This window comes from Vigna unguiculata, chromosome 3, assembly GCF_037176805.1.
Source record: "Vigna unguiculata cultivar grain cowpea cultivar isolate G323 ecotype 2 chromosome 3, ASM3717680v1, whole genome shotgun sequence".
NCBI classification, from domain to species: domain Eukaryota; kingdom Viridiplantae; phylum Streptophyta; class Magnoliopsida; order Fabales; family Fabaceae; genus Vigna; species Vigna unguiculata.
Genome location: NC_140794.1, coordinates 63,185,636 through 63,202,860, shown reverse-complemented (window position 1 = coordinate 63,202,860; position 17,225 = coordinate 63,185,636). Strand labels below are relative to the sequence as shown.

The window sequence follows — 17,225 nt, the reverse complement described above, 5'->3', positions numbered from 1 at the left end:
GCGTCCTTCACGAAGTCAAATCATGAAGCATAGGATGAAGTGTAATATTCTACAGAGACCCCTAGCTACATATATGGGATTGTTATTGGGACCAAAGAAAAGGAGTCTAGTGCATGCGTAAAATTTTAGCTACAAGTAATGTGCATGCACGTCTCTTCTCCAAAACCTGGCTAGGGTAATAGCCCTGGCACCCTAATGTGTAGCATTTACCACATGGGGTGAGTAAAATACGTCATGCTTCAATCGTGTACGAGCCAAGTCAAAACTGGGACTTAGATGTTACGTTTTAACAACTAAAGTTGAAGGGAGAGGACATAAAACAGATGATTATTAAGTTGAGTAGGCCATGAAGAGCTTGTGCACGGTTAGTCCCAAGTACAACATAACTTTTAAAAACCCAGATTTGACGAGAAAACCTTCCAAGTGCTTACTTCAATTAGGCATTAGCCTTTTAACGACAATGAATTATGCAAATGGCTTGTCATAACTAGCAACTGTTAATGAAAGTGACAGTGGAGATGACTTGCACGTTAAGAAGAAATATCTCAACAGCGAATCGCCAATGAACGAAAAACAGTAACATTACGGACAACTTCCCTGTCTGCCTCCTAAAAGTGCTACACAGATAAAGAAACAATGAACGACGAAGTCAAGAAAGTATATGTACGTGCATATGCATGTATCAACTACTAAACTTCTAAAACCAAAAAAAAAAAACCAACAACAACGTGCTTATCTTCATTTTGTAATTGGCAGTAAGCGTTATCCATGTTAATACAGTGAGCAATAGCAGCTCCAAACACATCACGGTTGTGGGACATTCGCTATTTCAATCAATGCCATCTTTATCAGAAACACTAATCGTTACTTAATGAGCTTTTGTGACTGATCAAGACACTAGATATATATAACCAACAAAAACAAGACTAATAATTAGATACTGCCAACGTTCTCCACTAGTACAGTTTTTTTACTTGGCTATTGTACAATACTTTTAGGTTTTCTTCTATTTTCTGTTTTTGTTACTACATTCTTATTAAGGATTATAAAAATGACTTCTTTTCTTTCACAAAATTTCAAAACTAGAATACAAAAATGAAAACAAACTTCTCACTTTTGCATTAAAACAAGCAAATCGAAAAAGTTATAAAAGTGTGTTCCATGCTCCGTTCAATGTATTTAGCCGGCTGATCATTCAATGTAAATTTTAATAATGCAGAAAGAAACGTGACTGGTCTTTGAGTCACTGGCCAGGAGGTAAAACGATCATTTAAAATTTCGTGTTTCCCAAAGAAAAGTTTAAACAAAATACAGTCCTTAATGACAATGCTGATGATGGACAAACCCACCACCAATATGATAAGGAAGTTCAAACTACCATTTGCATATTCTATCGAAAAACGAAGACGATAATAACTGATAAAATTCTACACAACACATATAATGTGTACACCTAAAAGAGCAACCTGTATATGTTATAATCTATGTTTACTGGTGTATCCAAAGTTCCAATCAGCTATGAGCTCTCAGCTGGGAGTTGAGGGTAACAATCCCTGCACCATAAATATAAGCAGGGAGTTTATAACTGCTAAAAACCATTCTTAATAAAAGATGCACTAGAATTCCTTATGATAAGTCAGCTTGTCACACCATAATAACCAACAAAATCTAGGTTGTCAAACTCAAGATTATAAGTAAAATCATGAAGGTTTCATTTACATGTAACTTCATAAGAGTTTATTATATATAAACAATATTTAAAAAACAGAGTTAGTATTCAAACATAAGGTAAACAGGTAATTATCTACGACAAAATCATAATTAAGACGCAGAAAGGAACAAGAAGTTGTCGGCACTAGGTTTGGTTTGTTGATGGAAACAAAACTTATACTACAACTGATCACCGATTGGTCTGCAGAAAATGAATAATGGAAAGGATTTGCTGGCCAATTGATTAGAGCCATGGTAAATATGTTTACTGTTGCCTTTGGAAAGGGTGCAGGGCAGAATAAAACAGAGAATGGATTCTCTCATTTCTCTGCAATGATTTCATGTTACATGAGATTCTAACCCTTCAATACCTTTGTATCGATACAATATTCTTCTATTTTAAAAGATCAACGGTGAGATTTTAACATTTGACTATGTCAAGTTATTTTTTTTGAGAAGATATTCTCCCATAAAACACTGTCATTTTGGATCAATTGGGACAGAAAAAACTTGCAAACATCTTGACTTGAGAATTTGATGCGAATTTCCTTGAATTAGTCTGAATGAGTTTACTTATAAATGAATTTTGAAGCAAGTTAACTTGATTTCTCTACTTAAAATTGTAAAGTGGTCGACTCGTTAACCTGAGAGTTGGACAATAGTGGTGATCAAAACGGGAAATTTCCTCATCCTCCATCAAAAGGCCAATAAATTTACTATAAGTCCTATAATGCCCTGCAGTAAATTGAGTCTCATTTCTGGCAAGGCAACGATTGACAACATAAATTAACACAATTAATGAATTCATGCCAGCTAAGTTAGTAAAGTAAAGCATTTTACGAAGCAAAAACTTTTACTTGGAGCAGCAGTTGAGCGACAAAATTGGTACACAGTATGCTTCATAGTTTCTGTGTGTTTATGCTGATCAGAGATGTCTGTTTGAGGAACAGGACTTTCGGAACTTTGGTTTCCATTTCTTATATGATCAGTTAGTTGATTAACTTTCGTTGTCAACCTTCTAGTTGAATCATGCAAAGGTTCTGCAATTTGGTAGATCAACACAAAACCCACGCATGTTATAATCTGTAGTCTGTTAGTAAAAAATCAGAGTGCAACCAATCAGGGAAGGGGTTAAAACTTACATTTAACAAAAAAAAAAGGACAAGAACGGAAGAAACAATCAAATTGAGACAATTCATTCGAAAAGATGTAATTTTTTAACCAGTAAAATCACGTTTGGCTGCATGTCACTGCTCATATATGAATTGTCTCAAGTAAAGATGACATCTAAAGTATTACTGTCTTACGCCTCTATGGCATATATAGTAGGACATCTTGCTACGAAGTGAGACAAGGCATCAGATTTTGTGATAAGCAAACAAATAAGCTGTAGACTGCAATGTAGGACTGAATAAATATGATACTGAAAAAACTAGCAAATCACTACTTTCACCGTTTTACACAAGAGACATATTGAGGATTGTTTGGATAAAAGTCACAAAACAGTTTCTTTAAGGTCTTAACGAATAAGTAGTTATTCCGTAAACAGTATAACTTATTTTTCATTATCCATCTCTCCTTAAAATAAAGACTTTCCACTTTATTACTTAAACATTGTCCTTAGGTTAGCAATCCGCTCCTCAATTCATATATCATCAATTGTGACTGCTTATCATAAAATTTGACGCAAAAACTTTACTATTTTAGATGCTACAATCACACAGAACCGCACGCACATTCTCTACAATAGGTAACAATTAAAGTTGAAAATGGCAAGGAAGTATTTATACAACAAGCGTACCTTTAGATGAATGGGGAAGATGAAGCAGCAGATCATACATATAATCATCAGATTTGAGATACTCTCCAACTTGTTTCCCAAAACACCGCTTCTCTTTTTCAGCTTTTGGAAATTCCAACTCTGAAACGTTCAGATATCGTAAACAACCACCCCATGAAACAAAACAATGGAACCAAGAAATCACGAAAAATGAAGGGTAAATGTGAAACCTTTAGCAGGGGAAGAAGGGAAGGCGTTGAAAGCATGACAGGGTAGAGATGAGAGGAGAGGGGCATACATGAAAGTATCAGACTTAAGATAATTCAAAACCATTTTAAGAAACACTTTCCTTCCTCTGCGTTTAATGGGTTTCTTCTTTTGGACTCTCAGGCGCGATCTCTTTTCCATTTTCTTTTCTTCTTCTTCTTCTTCGTTCTCTGTGAAAATGCAACTTTGGCGTTGAAGGAACAGTAAAACTTAGTTCTCTGGCGGTTTGAAAACTTTGACAAGGAGACACGTGTCCAATTCCGAGGAACCGCTATGTCACGTGTCATGTTTGTTAGTTGCTTTTGTCCATGCCGACCGACCTCTGAGATTATTGGGCCAACAGCTTCCCTTTGGGCCTATGGAATATTTATAGGGCAGCTTTTTCCTATATTTCCATAATTTCTTCACACACTCTCATATACTAGAAAATTTCAAATTTACTTTTTTTTCTTTCATTTTGAGTTTCCAAATATATAATTTACAGACTTCCAAAATATACGATTAGAATATAAATTTATATTCTGAATTATACATTTTAAAATATAAAATAAAAATAAATTTTGAATCAATATAAGTGGAAGAAGGTAGAGGTGGAGGAGAATTAAGGACACCGATGTAATAATTAATGACTAAATACTTTTTTCATAGACTTCTTTAAATGATAAAATGGATGAACCTAAATTAGAAACTTAAAAAGAGTGATAAAGAAAAAAAAAAAAGTGAATGCTCACAGGCAATTAGCTTTACAATAGGGAATTTATGTAAGTTGTCACGGACAACTCTTTTTATTTTATGAAGAAAGATTTTAAGATTGTAGAAATTATTTATTATTATTACTACTGTTATTATTATTATTAAATTATTTTTTAAAGTATAAAATATTTTATTTTTGGTAGAAATAATAGAAAAATGTTGGTTTCCAAAAGTAGTTTTCGTTTCGTTTGAATGTTGCAATATAAAAAAGCATTTTATACTTTAAAAATTACAGGAATTAAAGACGAAAGTAAACTAAGCCAATCAACTAATTCTGCACACCCGTTGTATCATGTGAATAAAGATAGAGAAAAGAGAAAGTATTTTGTGTTAATGAAGTACTATTATTTAATAATAAGTTATTATATAATAAAGGTTTAATTAGCTTTTTAACTACTATTTATTTAATTTTGTCTTATTGTTGATAAATGAGTTAATTTGATCTTTTAATTTTTAAATCTACATGATTTAGTTTTTTAATTTCTTTAAATCAATGTAATTGACTTCTCCTCTTTAAATTAGTAGTCATGACAATAGTTTAAACCATCACTTAAAAAGTTGCAACAAATTAAGAACGATTATCAACTGTCAGTTATTAGTTAGAAATTAATTAGTTGCAGTGGAAAATTGTCATTATATTTTGCAACGTTTAAAAGTTTTAAAAGCATAAAATCAATTTGAATGAAATAACTGAATTAAATGAATTTAAAAAGCAAAGAATCAATTGACTTGTTTATTAACATAAATACAAACTTGGATGAAATAATGAACAAGTAAAGGGATAAAAAATAATTAAGACTATAATAATTCTTGTAAAAAAATTATGTTAAGATGTTACTCCTAATAACTTATAAATGACAGGAAATCTAAAAGCATTAAAGTCTTAGAAATAATCCCACATACCACCTAATCTGCTTTTGTTGAAGTTGAACTGTCCACTGGCCAACCAATAGCTATCCATCTACCTTAACTTTTTCATGAATAATTGAATCCGTAATTATTATTGATACTATTATTATCATAATTTAAAATAAATGCTAACTATATTTAGCCAAAATGACAGCAATTTGTTTCCCACCGTCACTTCCCATTGAGTTCAGCACTTTCTATTTACAAAGAATGAAAGTTACAATTTCTCTTATTTTTCTATTTACAAAGAATGAAAGTTACAATTTCTCTTATTTATTTATCAACACTACATTTTTTTATCAAGAAAAAATAAAATATTAAATTAAATAGAGTACTTGATACTTTAACCCTTTTATAAAAAGAGTTACAAGATACCTTCACATAAGGTTTACACGTTTTAAAAATATCTGTTAATAAATTATTGAGGAATAGACTAATATGTTAGTTTAGTATTACAACAATCTATAATTACAAAGATGTTATCGAATGACATGCATATCTAATAACAAAATAATTTTTTAGACCTTTCCATTTCATACTAATCCAAAGGTTATAGAGTCACATGGAATTATGCTCTCAATATGATGTTATGGTGACATAATGGGCATAATGACATTCTCCTAGTGACTCTTTACCCATGTTTCACCAATTGCAACATTGTCCACCATCCCTCCATATGCTTTTTGTCACCCAGTTCCATTCTTGCAGTATAAGAGTTGTATTGTCATGTTGTCTATTTCAAATAGATAGAACAGTTGTGTTCCACTGCATTCTCATCCCCACAAAAACATAACATATCTTCCTCAACTCTTCCCTTAACACTCATTTCCTACAAAATAAGTCTTCATTTTCCTACTTTTAAACCAAGTGTGTGTTTGTCCTTGAGTAGTAATTTCTCGATAGAATCACAATGATTTTAAGTTTTGAATTGGACATTGGTATCGGTCACTATATAAAAATGTTACATTTGGTAATTTATGTTTCATCCAAGTTCATGCACTCACTTATGCCATACAAAAGATTTCTTCTGGGTCTACTTTCCTTTCCTTAAAATAACCTCGTTTTTATTTCAGATTTCCCAAATAATGGTCAACCGCATTCCTTTCCAACTTTTACTTTGTTTTCCATTTACACTAACCCACCGATCACACATATCTCACACTGTTTTGGTTCTTTTACGATCAAAGAAGAGATGTTTGACACTCTCTTCAATTTCTGCACACAACTCCTGTTAGAGAATAAGTCAAAAGTCTTTTACACTGTTTTAGTTCTGTTAGTTTGTTGTAACTGACAGAACCTTTTTTCTTTGTCAGTTCTGTTACACCAGTTGCTGTATAAAAGCTGTTTTGGTCAGCCTTTTGTTGATGATGTGAATATACACTGCCATTCAGTTTTCTTCTCTCTGTTACCTAAATTCTATAACTCCATAGGTTATTACTTAAATGTATGTCTTTGCTTACTAACTTTATCTTAATTGGCACCTTATTCATCATTATCTTCCATTCTAATATTTGTGTTTTGGAAGCAAGTTTAAGTATCAAAGAGATTTAAAAACACTATTGTCTTCATGTGATAATAAATGATTGATAAACTTTAAGATATAATATAGTTGATTCATAGCCATATGACTTTATTTGGAATAACAAGTGTGACCCAACTTATATGTTATAACTTCTGATCTCATATATTTTTAAAAAATGAGATTAAATTGTATTTTAAATTATCCTAACCAATATAATTCCTAATATTTTCTTGACTATATTTCTCTTACAAATTTGTTTTAATAAAGCAATTATTTCATGGATAATATTTTGTATAACATAATATTATAGTATAACAAAATTTATTTTAAAAGGTATATTACAAAACATATTAATTTATGTAATGATCCAAATTAGCATATATTATACTACCAATTTCTTTACTACATGATTAATAATAATATATATATATATTTACCGTCCTCCAATGTCTGGTTCAATATCATTCTACTTTTTTCTTGTATCAAAGTAAGTCTATTTCAATTCAAAATTCACTTGGGTAGTACTAATTGACAAATTTGATGCATCATATTCATATGACCACATCTATACAATCCCATGTCTGTCTACAAGTTAAATCAAACATACATAACTACTTTTTTCATGTATAAAAATAGATAGATTTGGTTTAATGTAAAACCTGCTAAGATAATTTGACAATGTTAATATCTCATAGATCAATTTACTCAAATTATGCAATTCAACTTGCTAAAATCAACACAAACAGTCACCTACACAAGCTCAGTTCAATATCACAACATATTCATCATCGCAATAGAATTTTAATAGTAGTATTTTAAATTCTTACTAATTTCCACAATTTAATAGATTGAGTTATTCCTAATTAGATACTTAGTGCAAAGTATTCAAATAAGACAATAATTTAAGTATGTGGTGGAATAAGATGAGAAACGTTTTCACTAATATTGATGACTAAAATAACATAAAAACTAAAGAATAGTGATTTTATAAAGTAAATAGAAATTTACTTTGTTTTGAAATCTTATAAATTTAAAATACTCTTTAGCTTTTCGATATTCACATGAAGCAATTAAATTTTGAAAAGGATAAAAAACAAGGAAGAAATCGAAAAAGAAAAGAGAAAGAATAAAAAAACGAGGAAGAAATTAAAAGAACAAAAGAGAAAGAATGGGTTGAGAGAGAGTGAGAGAGGGAAGAGAAAATAAAAATGATGAGAGTGATTTTTTATAATCTTCGTTTATTCTTATTATTAATTTATTTATACACGTCACAATTTCACTTTTATATTTTCTATTATAAAATTTAATCATATATAATAATATTAATATATTAAAAAAATGTGATTGAGGCAATTTTGTGTCATATATTTTAGGTTTTAATCAAATTAAGTTTGAATTTGCATGAAATTCAAGATCAAAACGCGGTCACACAACGACAAACTTAACTTGTATCAATTTTTCCCTTACATGGATCAACGTTCCCATGTTTTGAAAACAATGGAACAAATATTTTCCTTCAATAAAATTTTACTTTTCTTGTTCTTTGGCCACTCGTTAATTTTCTTTTCGGTGATAACAAATGCACTAACTAGTACAAAAGGAAATCTTTAAAATAACAAAGCAATGAATTTGTAAAAAGAAAAAAAAAAATGAGAACGGCAACTTGCGAGCTTGCTTTTCGGCTATGAATTAATCACTGAATGTGATGGGATGATTTTAACATCGAAGAAACATCAGAAGTGTTATACAGCGAGTTCAAAGAATATAAGCACAGTTATGACGAGTGTAATGTGCAAATAATACAACAAAACAAGAAGAAAACAAGTTGAGAAAAACACTTTTTGACTGAAGAGTTTTAATTTTGTTTTACTGTGTGAATGTTGACACTGGTCTTAGGCCATGTTTGAGTGCTGCTTCCCACACAAGATCAATTCTGTTAACATCTATGGCCCCAACTTCATGATGAGACCAACCTTCAAGGCTATGTACCACTCCCCCCGCATGGCAAGCATGAACCACTCCTCTATCCATTGTGTACTGCATGCATATTCATCTATATGAGTTGAAAGAAAATGAAGGAAATGAGAGAGATAGTGGTAGAGTTGGTAACACTGACCTCACAGCAACCAAGTCCTTCCACGTCTTCTGGCAATCTCATGGCAGCTAGATCACCATAAGTGCAATCTCTTCTGAATGATAAAATTGGTGGGACAACAAATTGATGAAAATGGGTTCCACGTGGGGCCCAGTATTGCTCTCTTGGCGTTATCCACTTACCAACGATCCAGGTCTGCATAAAGACAAGTAAGCACCATGTCAATTTCCTATGTCACACCAAAATCAAACCACGTTGATTTGTCAGCACCAAAATATTTTCATGGTTGTACCTTGCAGTTTTGCGCAGCTTGGTATTTTGTCACTTGGACCAGATAGCTCTGATATTCAAGAGGTGCTTCCTTTTGGATCCTCTGAAATCTATCTGTTGAAAGAGTTAACATCTGCAAATCAAGAATCATCAGAATTAACCACTGTTATCACCATTACTTGAATTACCATCTGTGTAAAAATAAATAAATAATAACAGAGTTCGTGATGTCTCATTAATTTATGTGCATAATTGATTGAAAGGGTCCCCGTGCCTACCCTCACCCTCTAATCAAACTGCGAAAAGGTTTCCATTTCTCGGAACACCAATTTCATTTTCACAGCATCTATATGCATAATTGATAGGAAGCTATGAGCTATAAATCCACCATTAAATAAGAATTCTGAACTTTCATTCGAAAGGAAAAAGTAAGAGGGAGATATACTTAAAGAACCTAATAGATGCTAATATATGACAAGAATTTAATAATGACCCTACAAGTCCTTATCTTACTTTACAAAACTTAAAATAGAACTAATTTAACATTATAAATACTATACTAATAATTTCATATTCTATTCATATTCAAGATTGTCCTTCCATCATTCAATTTTCTTCCTATTGGGCCATTTTCGGCTTAACCTATTAGTCCCCTTGCGTACCCTACCCTGGAATCAATCAAACAATGAAAGGATCTATTTTCACTGCACCACAATTCCGCTTCATCTTTTTCCATCCGTTACTGTTGAATCACATACTTTTGAATGCTTTCTCTAAGCAAAAAATGGGGACTCAGAGGAAATTTACCAGAACTTTGACTTTCTTTTGGCAAAGGTAGAGAGCAATTGCTCTTCCAAGCTTGGAAGTAGCTCCTGTTAGGAACACCTCTTTCACATCTTGAGGGATTTCATTGAGTATGACAGCAGCGGTTAACGTGTTCCCATGAACAACTCGAACCCTGAGGTTGGGGTGCTTGTCCACAAAAAGCTTTCCACCCCCGTTCAGCGATTCATTCTACATTCAATGAGTAATGATATAAGTTAGAAACCAAATAACAAAGTTCTGACCATTAATTAATACTAAACTGAATGTATGACAGAATATTTTATCTGTCATGTACCTTTGTCTAAATGCATAGGTTACTGTTATACAACACACCATGGACTTGGCAACACTTAAGTAAAGTAGTTAGTATCCATGGAAAGTTAGAACGGAAGATCATGGAGTAGAAAGCCTCTTAATTTTACTACTTTCATTTTGTTGATCTATAGCTGGACCAAAAATGGGAGGCCATGTGTAATTTGTTTCGAAAGTTACAAAAGAGACCCACCATTCCTATTCAGCAATTATTATGTACGTACTAATACCTTCTATCGCATTCAAGCCTTCACCAACCATGCTCAGAGAAGGCCAGATTCAATTAATTAACCAAGTTCGATTTACTATGCTGGACAAATCAAATAGCCAGAGAAAAAAAAAAGTTTATGCCAGACCTTATTCAATGCAGCAAGGCTAATGACTTTAACCCCAATTTTATCGGCCCTTAGGATAGCTAGCTCAATTTGCTTATTGATCCCGTCAGTAGCAAATGGCAAGAAATACTGCAAAAGAGGATAAAGAAAAATAAATAAATAAATATTCATGGTGGAAAAAGAAAAGTGAGTACAGCTTTCTGACTTTTATTGACCCACCTGAAAGCCACATCGAGGTACCACCCACGTTTGGTGCAATCTTCCTCTCAGATTGTAGAAACTAACTAAAAAGGTCTTGGACCAAACCCACATTGCTAGCAAAACCAGAAAAGCAACGGGCCAGCCAAAGACCAAGAAGAGCCTTGTTGTGTATGGCAATGAAGCAAAGGATCGCAGCACGAATTGAACATGCATACAGGATGACACATCAACAATATGAGCCAGGAAAACAAAATGGGGTACCCTGTCACCGTTTCCTGCAATCATAATTCACAAGTAATGGTAACAAAATTTACATGTATACAGCTATTTTGAAGTTGCTATTTGTTATGTTGAGTGCCCATCAAGTATTGAAGTCAAAATGAACAAAAGCAAAACTAGAAGAAGTCATCAAATCATAGCACAGCTTACCTGAACCTGAACTAAATATTTTGTGTGCTTGCCATGAGTTTTTGTTGAGGGTACCGCCAAGCGCGTCAAAGAGAGGCATGAAGAGGCAAAAATTAGTGTCCTTGTCAGAGTGGTGTAGGCTGTGATATCTGCATAATAGCATGGAAAGAAATGAATGATACATACCACTCACAACTGCTTAGAAATGGACGTGAATAAAAGAATCGTATTTTGAACTGGACCACTTTTTAGGAAATGCATGCTCACTTAGGTCATCTCTCGGCAGTTGCAACAACACATGGAAGAAAGCTAAATATGAACTTTGCGGCAGAATTTAAATAGGTTTCCAGCCAAACATCTTTAGCTGTGAGTCTCAAAACTTATTGCCAAAAACTTGTTCAAGTTCAACTCTCGTGGACCACTGCTTTACTTGAACTTCTCTCTTCACATGACAGAACCCTAGACTGTTAGCTTTAGGTCCTTTCCACTGCCCTCTCTTAATGGTAGGTTTTGTGTACGGAGAAAGAAAGAGAGAGAGGAACACAAGCACCGAGTTATTCTTTAGGTAAACTCTGATGTTGCTTCGAAGGTTTACGAAAGTAGGAAAAATAAGTAAGGATTATCATCTAATTATCTAAATCACAGTTTCACTACCGACTTTGTTCCAGCTCCATTATCCTTCACTTGTTTCGTTCTCTACCGACATTCAACTTTGTCATAAAGAACATGAAGTGCCACAACTGTTCAGGTACGGTTTCAATTGCATTTAGGTCACAAGTAAATGCTTTTCACATGTCTTCTTAAAAGTCTGACACAGATCAATGAGTTTTCTTGTGACAAGTGTGACAATTAAATAGGCGATGCCAGTAACCGAGAAATATATGTATAACTAACGGATGTAACAGCTCTAAATTAACTTACGTTGGTGTGTATATCACATATCTAAGAAATTGGAATTTCTCGAACAACTGATGAGGAACGATTTCGACATTGCCGTGGCCCAAGCATCTCAGGAAGTCAAAAATCAAAACATAAACATATAACAAGCTTGCTGATCCATATCCCATCACAGAAGCCCCAAGGATAGGGATTCCAATGACTACCGTCAGAACAAGGTGCTCCAAAAGTGTTGCATGTCCAGCTGTAGGAAAACAAACCATGTTTTAAAAACCAACACAACATTAACAAATTGTTTGAAAAATTGTTGTGAAGTTCGAACAGGTAGACACCTATTAATCTTCCTTTTGAACAATTAGATAGATCCAAAATCAGAATCTATAGAGGAGGATTAAAGTAAAGAAGGGAAAATATGATTCTCACCGGTAAAAGATTCTGGTACAGGTGATGAATGATGCAGTGAATGATAATGGGTGAATAGATAGTCTCCATGGAACTTCTTGTGTACCCAATAAAAAAGTGGCTCGGAGACTCCCACATGGAGAATCAAAGTAACGAAAAGACCTTTTATATTCCAGATAGGAAGATGCTGAAGAAAGGGAAACATATAGCAGGCCATGGAAGCAACTAGTGTTTGAAGAATCAAGAAATTGTCCCTGATTGAAAAAAAAAAAAATTATTTATCAAGAGACACACGGTACATAAGAAATCATTTTCAACATAATGTAATTTTATTTGAACAAATGGAGAGGAGAGAGAAAGAAATTCCTTTCCAAGTTTTTTACCAGTCCCATTCTTTGTCAATCTGCTTGAAATCAACACCCTGCTGAAGAATCCGTCGATTTCTGGTGAGAAAAAGCATGTGGCTATAAGAACCCCAAAGCACATGAATTAGACTTCTGAGACCACTTAGTATGAGCAAATGAAGGCACCAACTGAGGTTGTAGTAGGAGTGTTCCTCGTTGTAGAACCATTCATACACGACTTTGGCCACAAACGGCCCATATAATACATACTGTGTATATCCAATGAAAAACAAAGTAAGATCATACACATAACCCAGGTCAGAATTAATATAAGAAAGAAAAAGGTACCAACATATGCAAATCACATAGGTAGATTTTTTGTACCTTGTATATTCCAAGGTTCTCCCATGGCCATGTTGATAAAGGAGCCCCCATTTCAGTGCACTATATTGTAATCAAGAATCTTGAAAATCTTTTACGCTATATTGCTAACGGTTGCACCTTTTCCTTTGCCTAACGTAAATGTTTCTTTCTTGTGGGCACTATACGCTTCCTTTTGTATTTTCTTTTTGTTCCGTATTTGTTAAAATACAACAGAGTAAAAACTGTGTAACAGCAGAGAGCAGCAGAAAGAAAGGAGGAAGAACCAATGGGTGGAGAGATCCCTTTATGCAAGGAAAGAGTTTCTTTATCCTTTCCTTTCTTAATTGCTAAGACTCTGTGAGTTTTAACCACAACTTGAAAACTTAATCTCTCTTCCATCGCGTATTTATAAGAGTAGCGGATCATGCATTGAATCTTGAGGCCTGCAAAATACCATAGTCTCCACCTGTCTTCTCATTACTGGGATATTAATTTTTTTCAATAAATGTCTTCTGCTCCGTCAAAATAAAAATAAAATAAAAAGATCCCTGCAAGTCGCACTCTTCATTAAAATCTTACGATTAAGAATATCATGTTAAGAAAGAATAAAGACTTAAACTCAATTTCAGTCATAAATACCTTTTTACTTGTTATTGTCTTTTGAAAGGGTCACCTTAAACTCAATTAAGTAGGTGATTTAAAAAATAACACCTCCTATTATAAAATAAAATTTAATAGTCAAAATATTATTATTTTATAATATTTTACTCTAACCGTATATAAACTAAATTAACTAAATTAGTAATTCTTTATTGTTATTCGAGTTGTTAAGAGATTTAAATATTTAGACAGACTCTCACTCTCAGATGTAATAAATTATTTCCTCCTAAGAAACCAGAACTTCTTTTATAGATCAACGGTGAGCATAAGTCGGAGTTGGGTTTCTCATTATTTTGACTGGATTAGTTAATTTAAGTCTTGATCTTACCAAGATATCTAAAATACGTAAGATAAAAGTATATTATCCGACTTCATATATAACATGTCAAATGTCAAATTTACATTACGTATAATTAAATTGCAGACAGAAAAAAAATATATATAAAGTAAATTATATTTCATAAATATATATTTTAAAATTAATAAATTTTCCATAAAATAATTAAATGATATATTAAAACAAAAAGGAACTAAGATAATTGGAACCCCAATCCAAATCGTCCTTAAAAGATACACTAAATTTTGGTTTCAAATTTAAATATGTTCAAATCTACTTGAGGACAGATTGGATTTTTTTTTCACATTTCTCCGCTAAAATTAACTATTTCAAACATGTGTATAGAAAGTTACAACTTAATTTCGACATGGAAAAGAAATATGTAATAACTTTATTGTTAATAATTTTTATAAGAAATCTATCAAAAATCGTTATAAATTTTTACATCTTAATTATACTAATCCTTCAAAATTTATTAATTATTTATTACCACATAAAAATTTATTAAAAAGGATAAAAAAATATAAAATACAAAAAATGACATCAAATTTATATTAATATTTAAAAAGCCAGGGTACATTATTGTTATTATATTTTTTTTAATTATATTGTTGTTATAGAAAGAATAAAAATGAAATAGAGATTTTATATATCGGTTTGAAAATTGAGATGTACTTAAAAGACAAGACAGCCCGCGCGTTGAGGTGTTGTATTGTAATGGAACAGATCTGCAGAGTAGCAGTAAATGGCTTAGTTATATGGTTGGCAGCCGAAACAGTACCTCTCCTCAGATGTTAGATAAGGTAGGTTTGGAGTTGCCTCTCTAAATGCTCCTTTCATTATGAGACCACCACCATAAATCCTTATATTTAATTTAAGACACCCTCTTCTTTTACATTTTTTTTTTTTTTGCTATTAGTATTGAAAACTGTTTACTAATTATATATAACTTTATAAATTTAAACTTTCTTCTCAATCTATGTTTCTATTTTGTTCACACAAGGTTCTTTTTCTTTATTGTGAAACTACCCCAATAGTAAACTAATAAAATGATGTATGATATATTATAACAGAATGATAAAATGATATCTCATAGATAATGATGTACCAAGAAAATACATGATTGAATCTTAATGAATATTAAAGTAACTATATAGTTACATATTAGTTATTACATTTTTGTAGTTAAAGTGGTACTTGTTCACACCAAACCTATTTATAAATAAAATGAATATCCATTTTGACATGTGTTTATTATGTTGATTATAGATAGGATTTGATAAATATATATATATATATATATATATATATATATATAATGAATTAAATTTGCGAGTCGTTTCTGCTAATTGCGAGTTAAGTTAGAATAGAAAATTTAATTATTTTTTAAATACAAGTTAAATTAATCTTATTTACATAATTTATGGATTAATTAATTGAGTTATATAAGTTATTAAATGTTTACTGACACGTAATTTATTAACAACAATTTTTTTATTTATTATTTCTAATTATGTCCATATTAATAATTTGATTTTTTAAAGAATATAATGTTTTTCAATAAAATTTGAGAACCAATAAGTTAAATTACCCTCAAGTAAAACACAATAAGTAGATGTTGGGTGTGTAGTGTTTAAACACTCATCCCAGTTTTCAAAATTATAAGAAATGAGATACCTTGTCTACCATGAATAACAAACAATAAGTGATTGGAAATGGTGATATAATTCCATCAGAGAGTTGCATCAAGAATCAAATCAAAGTTTTTTTCTTTGTCTAATTGTTAGTGTTAAAGATTTTAATTTGCCTTGTTATAACATTATAATGTGGTAAAGAACTTGATTAGACCATGCTTAAATTTTGAAGAGTTGTGCTCAGGTTACATATTGAATATTATTATAAATGATAAATATATGGTTCTTATATTAGAGATAATAAAAACTAGATGGAAGGAGATTTTAAAAGATATGGTGACCCACGAAGATATGGAGAAAAAAAATATGAAATACGTGATGAAAAACAAAAGGAGGAAAGATCGTGTTATATTTGATACCATAAAATAATGTTTTTTTTTCTTATTTATTATTGTGATGAATAGTCCATTATATATAATAAAATAACACACCAACCGAATAACAATAAATTAAGTAATGATATATGATACTAATTACAATAATAATATATGATAATTGATAATATTAAGAAACTGTAAAAAACAAAAATAATAATACTTTTTTTCCTTTCAGTACTTTATTTTATTTTAATATTTCAGTTTTTTTTTTCTTATTCTTTTATTGAAAGAAATTAGATTGAAATTGTAATCTCTTCGAATACATATTTCAAAGATGCAAAATAGTCATTAAATGTAGTGTCAAAAATTAAAATATAAAATATATTTTATACTTTTATTGACTATATTTACATTATCTTTAATAGATATTAGAATAACCATCAAAAGATATCGAATGATAATTTTGTTTAAATGAATAAACAAGTGTAGGACTATTTATGCTATATTTTATTCATGTGCTGCCTTGAAATATGTTAAATTTATATAAGCTAGTCAAATATTTAAACTTAGAACTAAAATTGAGAAATAAACATGTTAGTCATATTTAATCAATTAATTCTACTAGCCATATATTAGAGAGTGATTATTTTATTTTCATCCAATCTAATGATTAAAAGAAAAGTTAACCTATTTAAGTATAACTCATCGGATCAACAACCCTTCTATTTATTAAACTTTGTTAGCTTTGTTAAACTTTCTATTGAACAGATTAAGTATATTAATTTTCGTAAAGTTTCAAATTATGTAGTAATTCAATAAAAATT

General features: G+C 31.3%; 2 protein-coding genes across 4 annotated transcripts; both read right to left on the bottom strand.

Moving 5' to 3' along the window:
• Positions 1-1,258: 1,258 nt before the first annotated feature.
• Positions 1,259-3,980, bottom strand: LOC114177108 (uncharacterized). 3 transcript variants are annotated; one of them, XR_003603100.2, is made up of 5 exons: positions 3,721-3,952; positions 3,512-3,631; positions 2,568-2,750; positions 2,355-2,468; positions 1,259-1,553 (listed from the first exon to the last, which is right to left on the bottom strand). XR_003603100.2 is itself a non-coding variant. In XM_028062357.2 (5 exons), exons 1-5 carry the CDS (start codon positions 3,896-3,898, stop codon positions 1,517-1,519), a joined length of 609 nt encoding a protein of 202 aa, XP_027918158.1. In that variant the 5' UTR covers positions 3,899-3,980; the 3' UTR covers positions 1,259-1,516. The 3 variants fall into 3 exon arrangements, 2 of the variants coding, with proteins under 2 accessions (XP_027918158.1, XP_027918159.1); XM_028062357.2 differs by having other exon boundaries at positions 2,355-2,445; positions 3,721-3,980; XM_028062358.2 differs by lacking the exon at positions 2,355-2,468 and having other exon boundaries at positions 3,721-3,950.
• Positions 3,981-8,591: 4,611 nt separating this feature from the next.
• On the bottom strand, positions 8,592-13,755 carry CER3 (Fatty acid hydroxylase superfamily). Its single transcript, XM_028060747.2, has 11 exons — positions 13,415-13,755; positions 13,070-13,299; positions 12,708-12,940; positions 12,309-12,528; positions 11,409-11,536; positions 10,998-11,254; positions 10,800-10,907; positions 10,114-10,320; positions 9,329-9,439; positions 9,058-9,231; positions 8,592-8,978 (listed from the first exon to the last, which is right to left on the bottom strand). Exons 1-11 carry the CDS (start codon positions 13,463-13,465, stop codon positions 8,808-8,810), a joined length of 1,890 nt encoding a protein of 629 aa, XP_027916548.1. The 5' UTR covers positions 13,466-13,755; the 3' UTR covers positions 8,592-8,807.
• Positions 13,756-17,225: the final 3,470 nt, after the last annotated feature.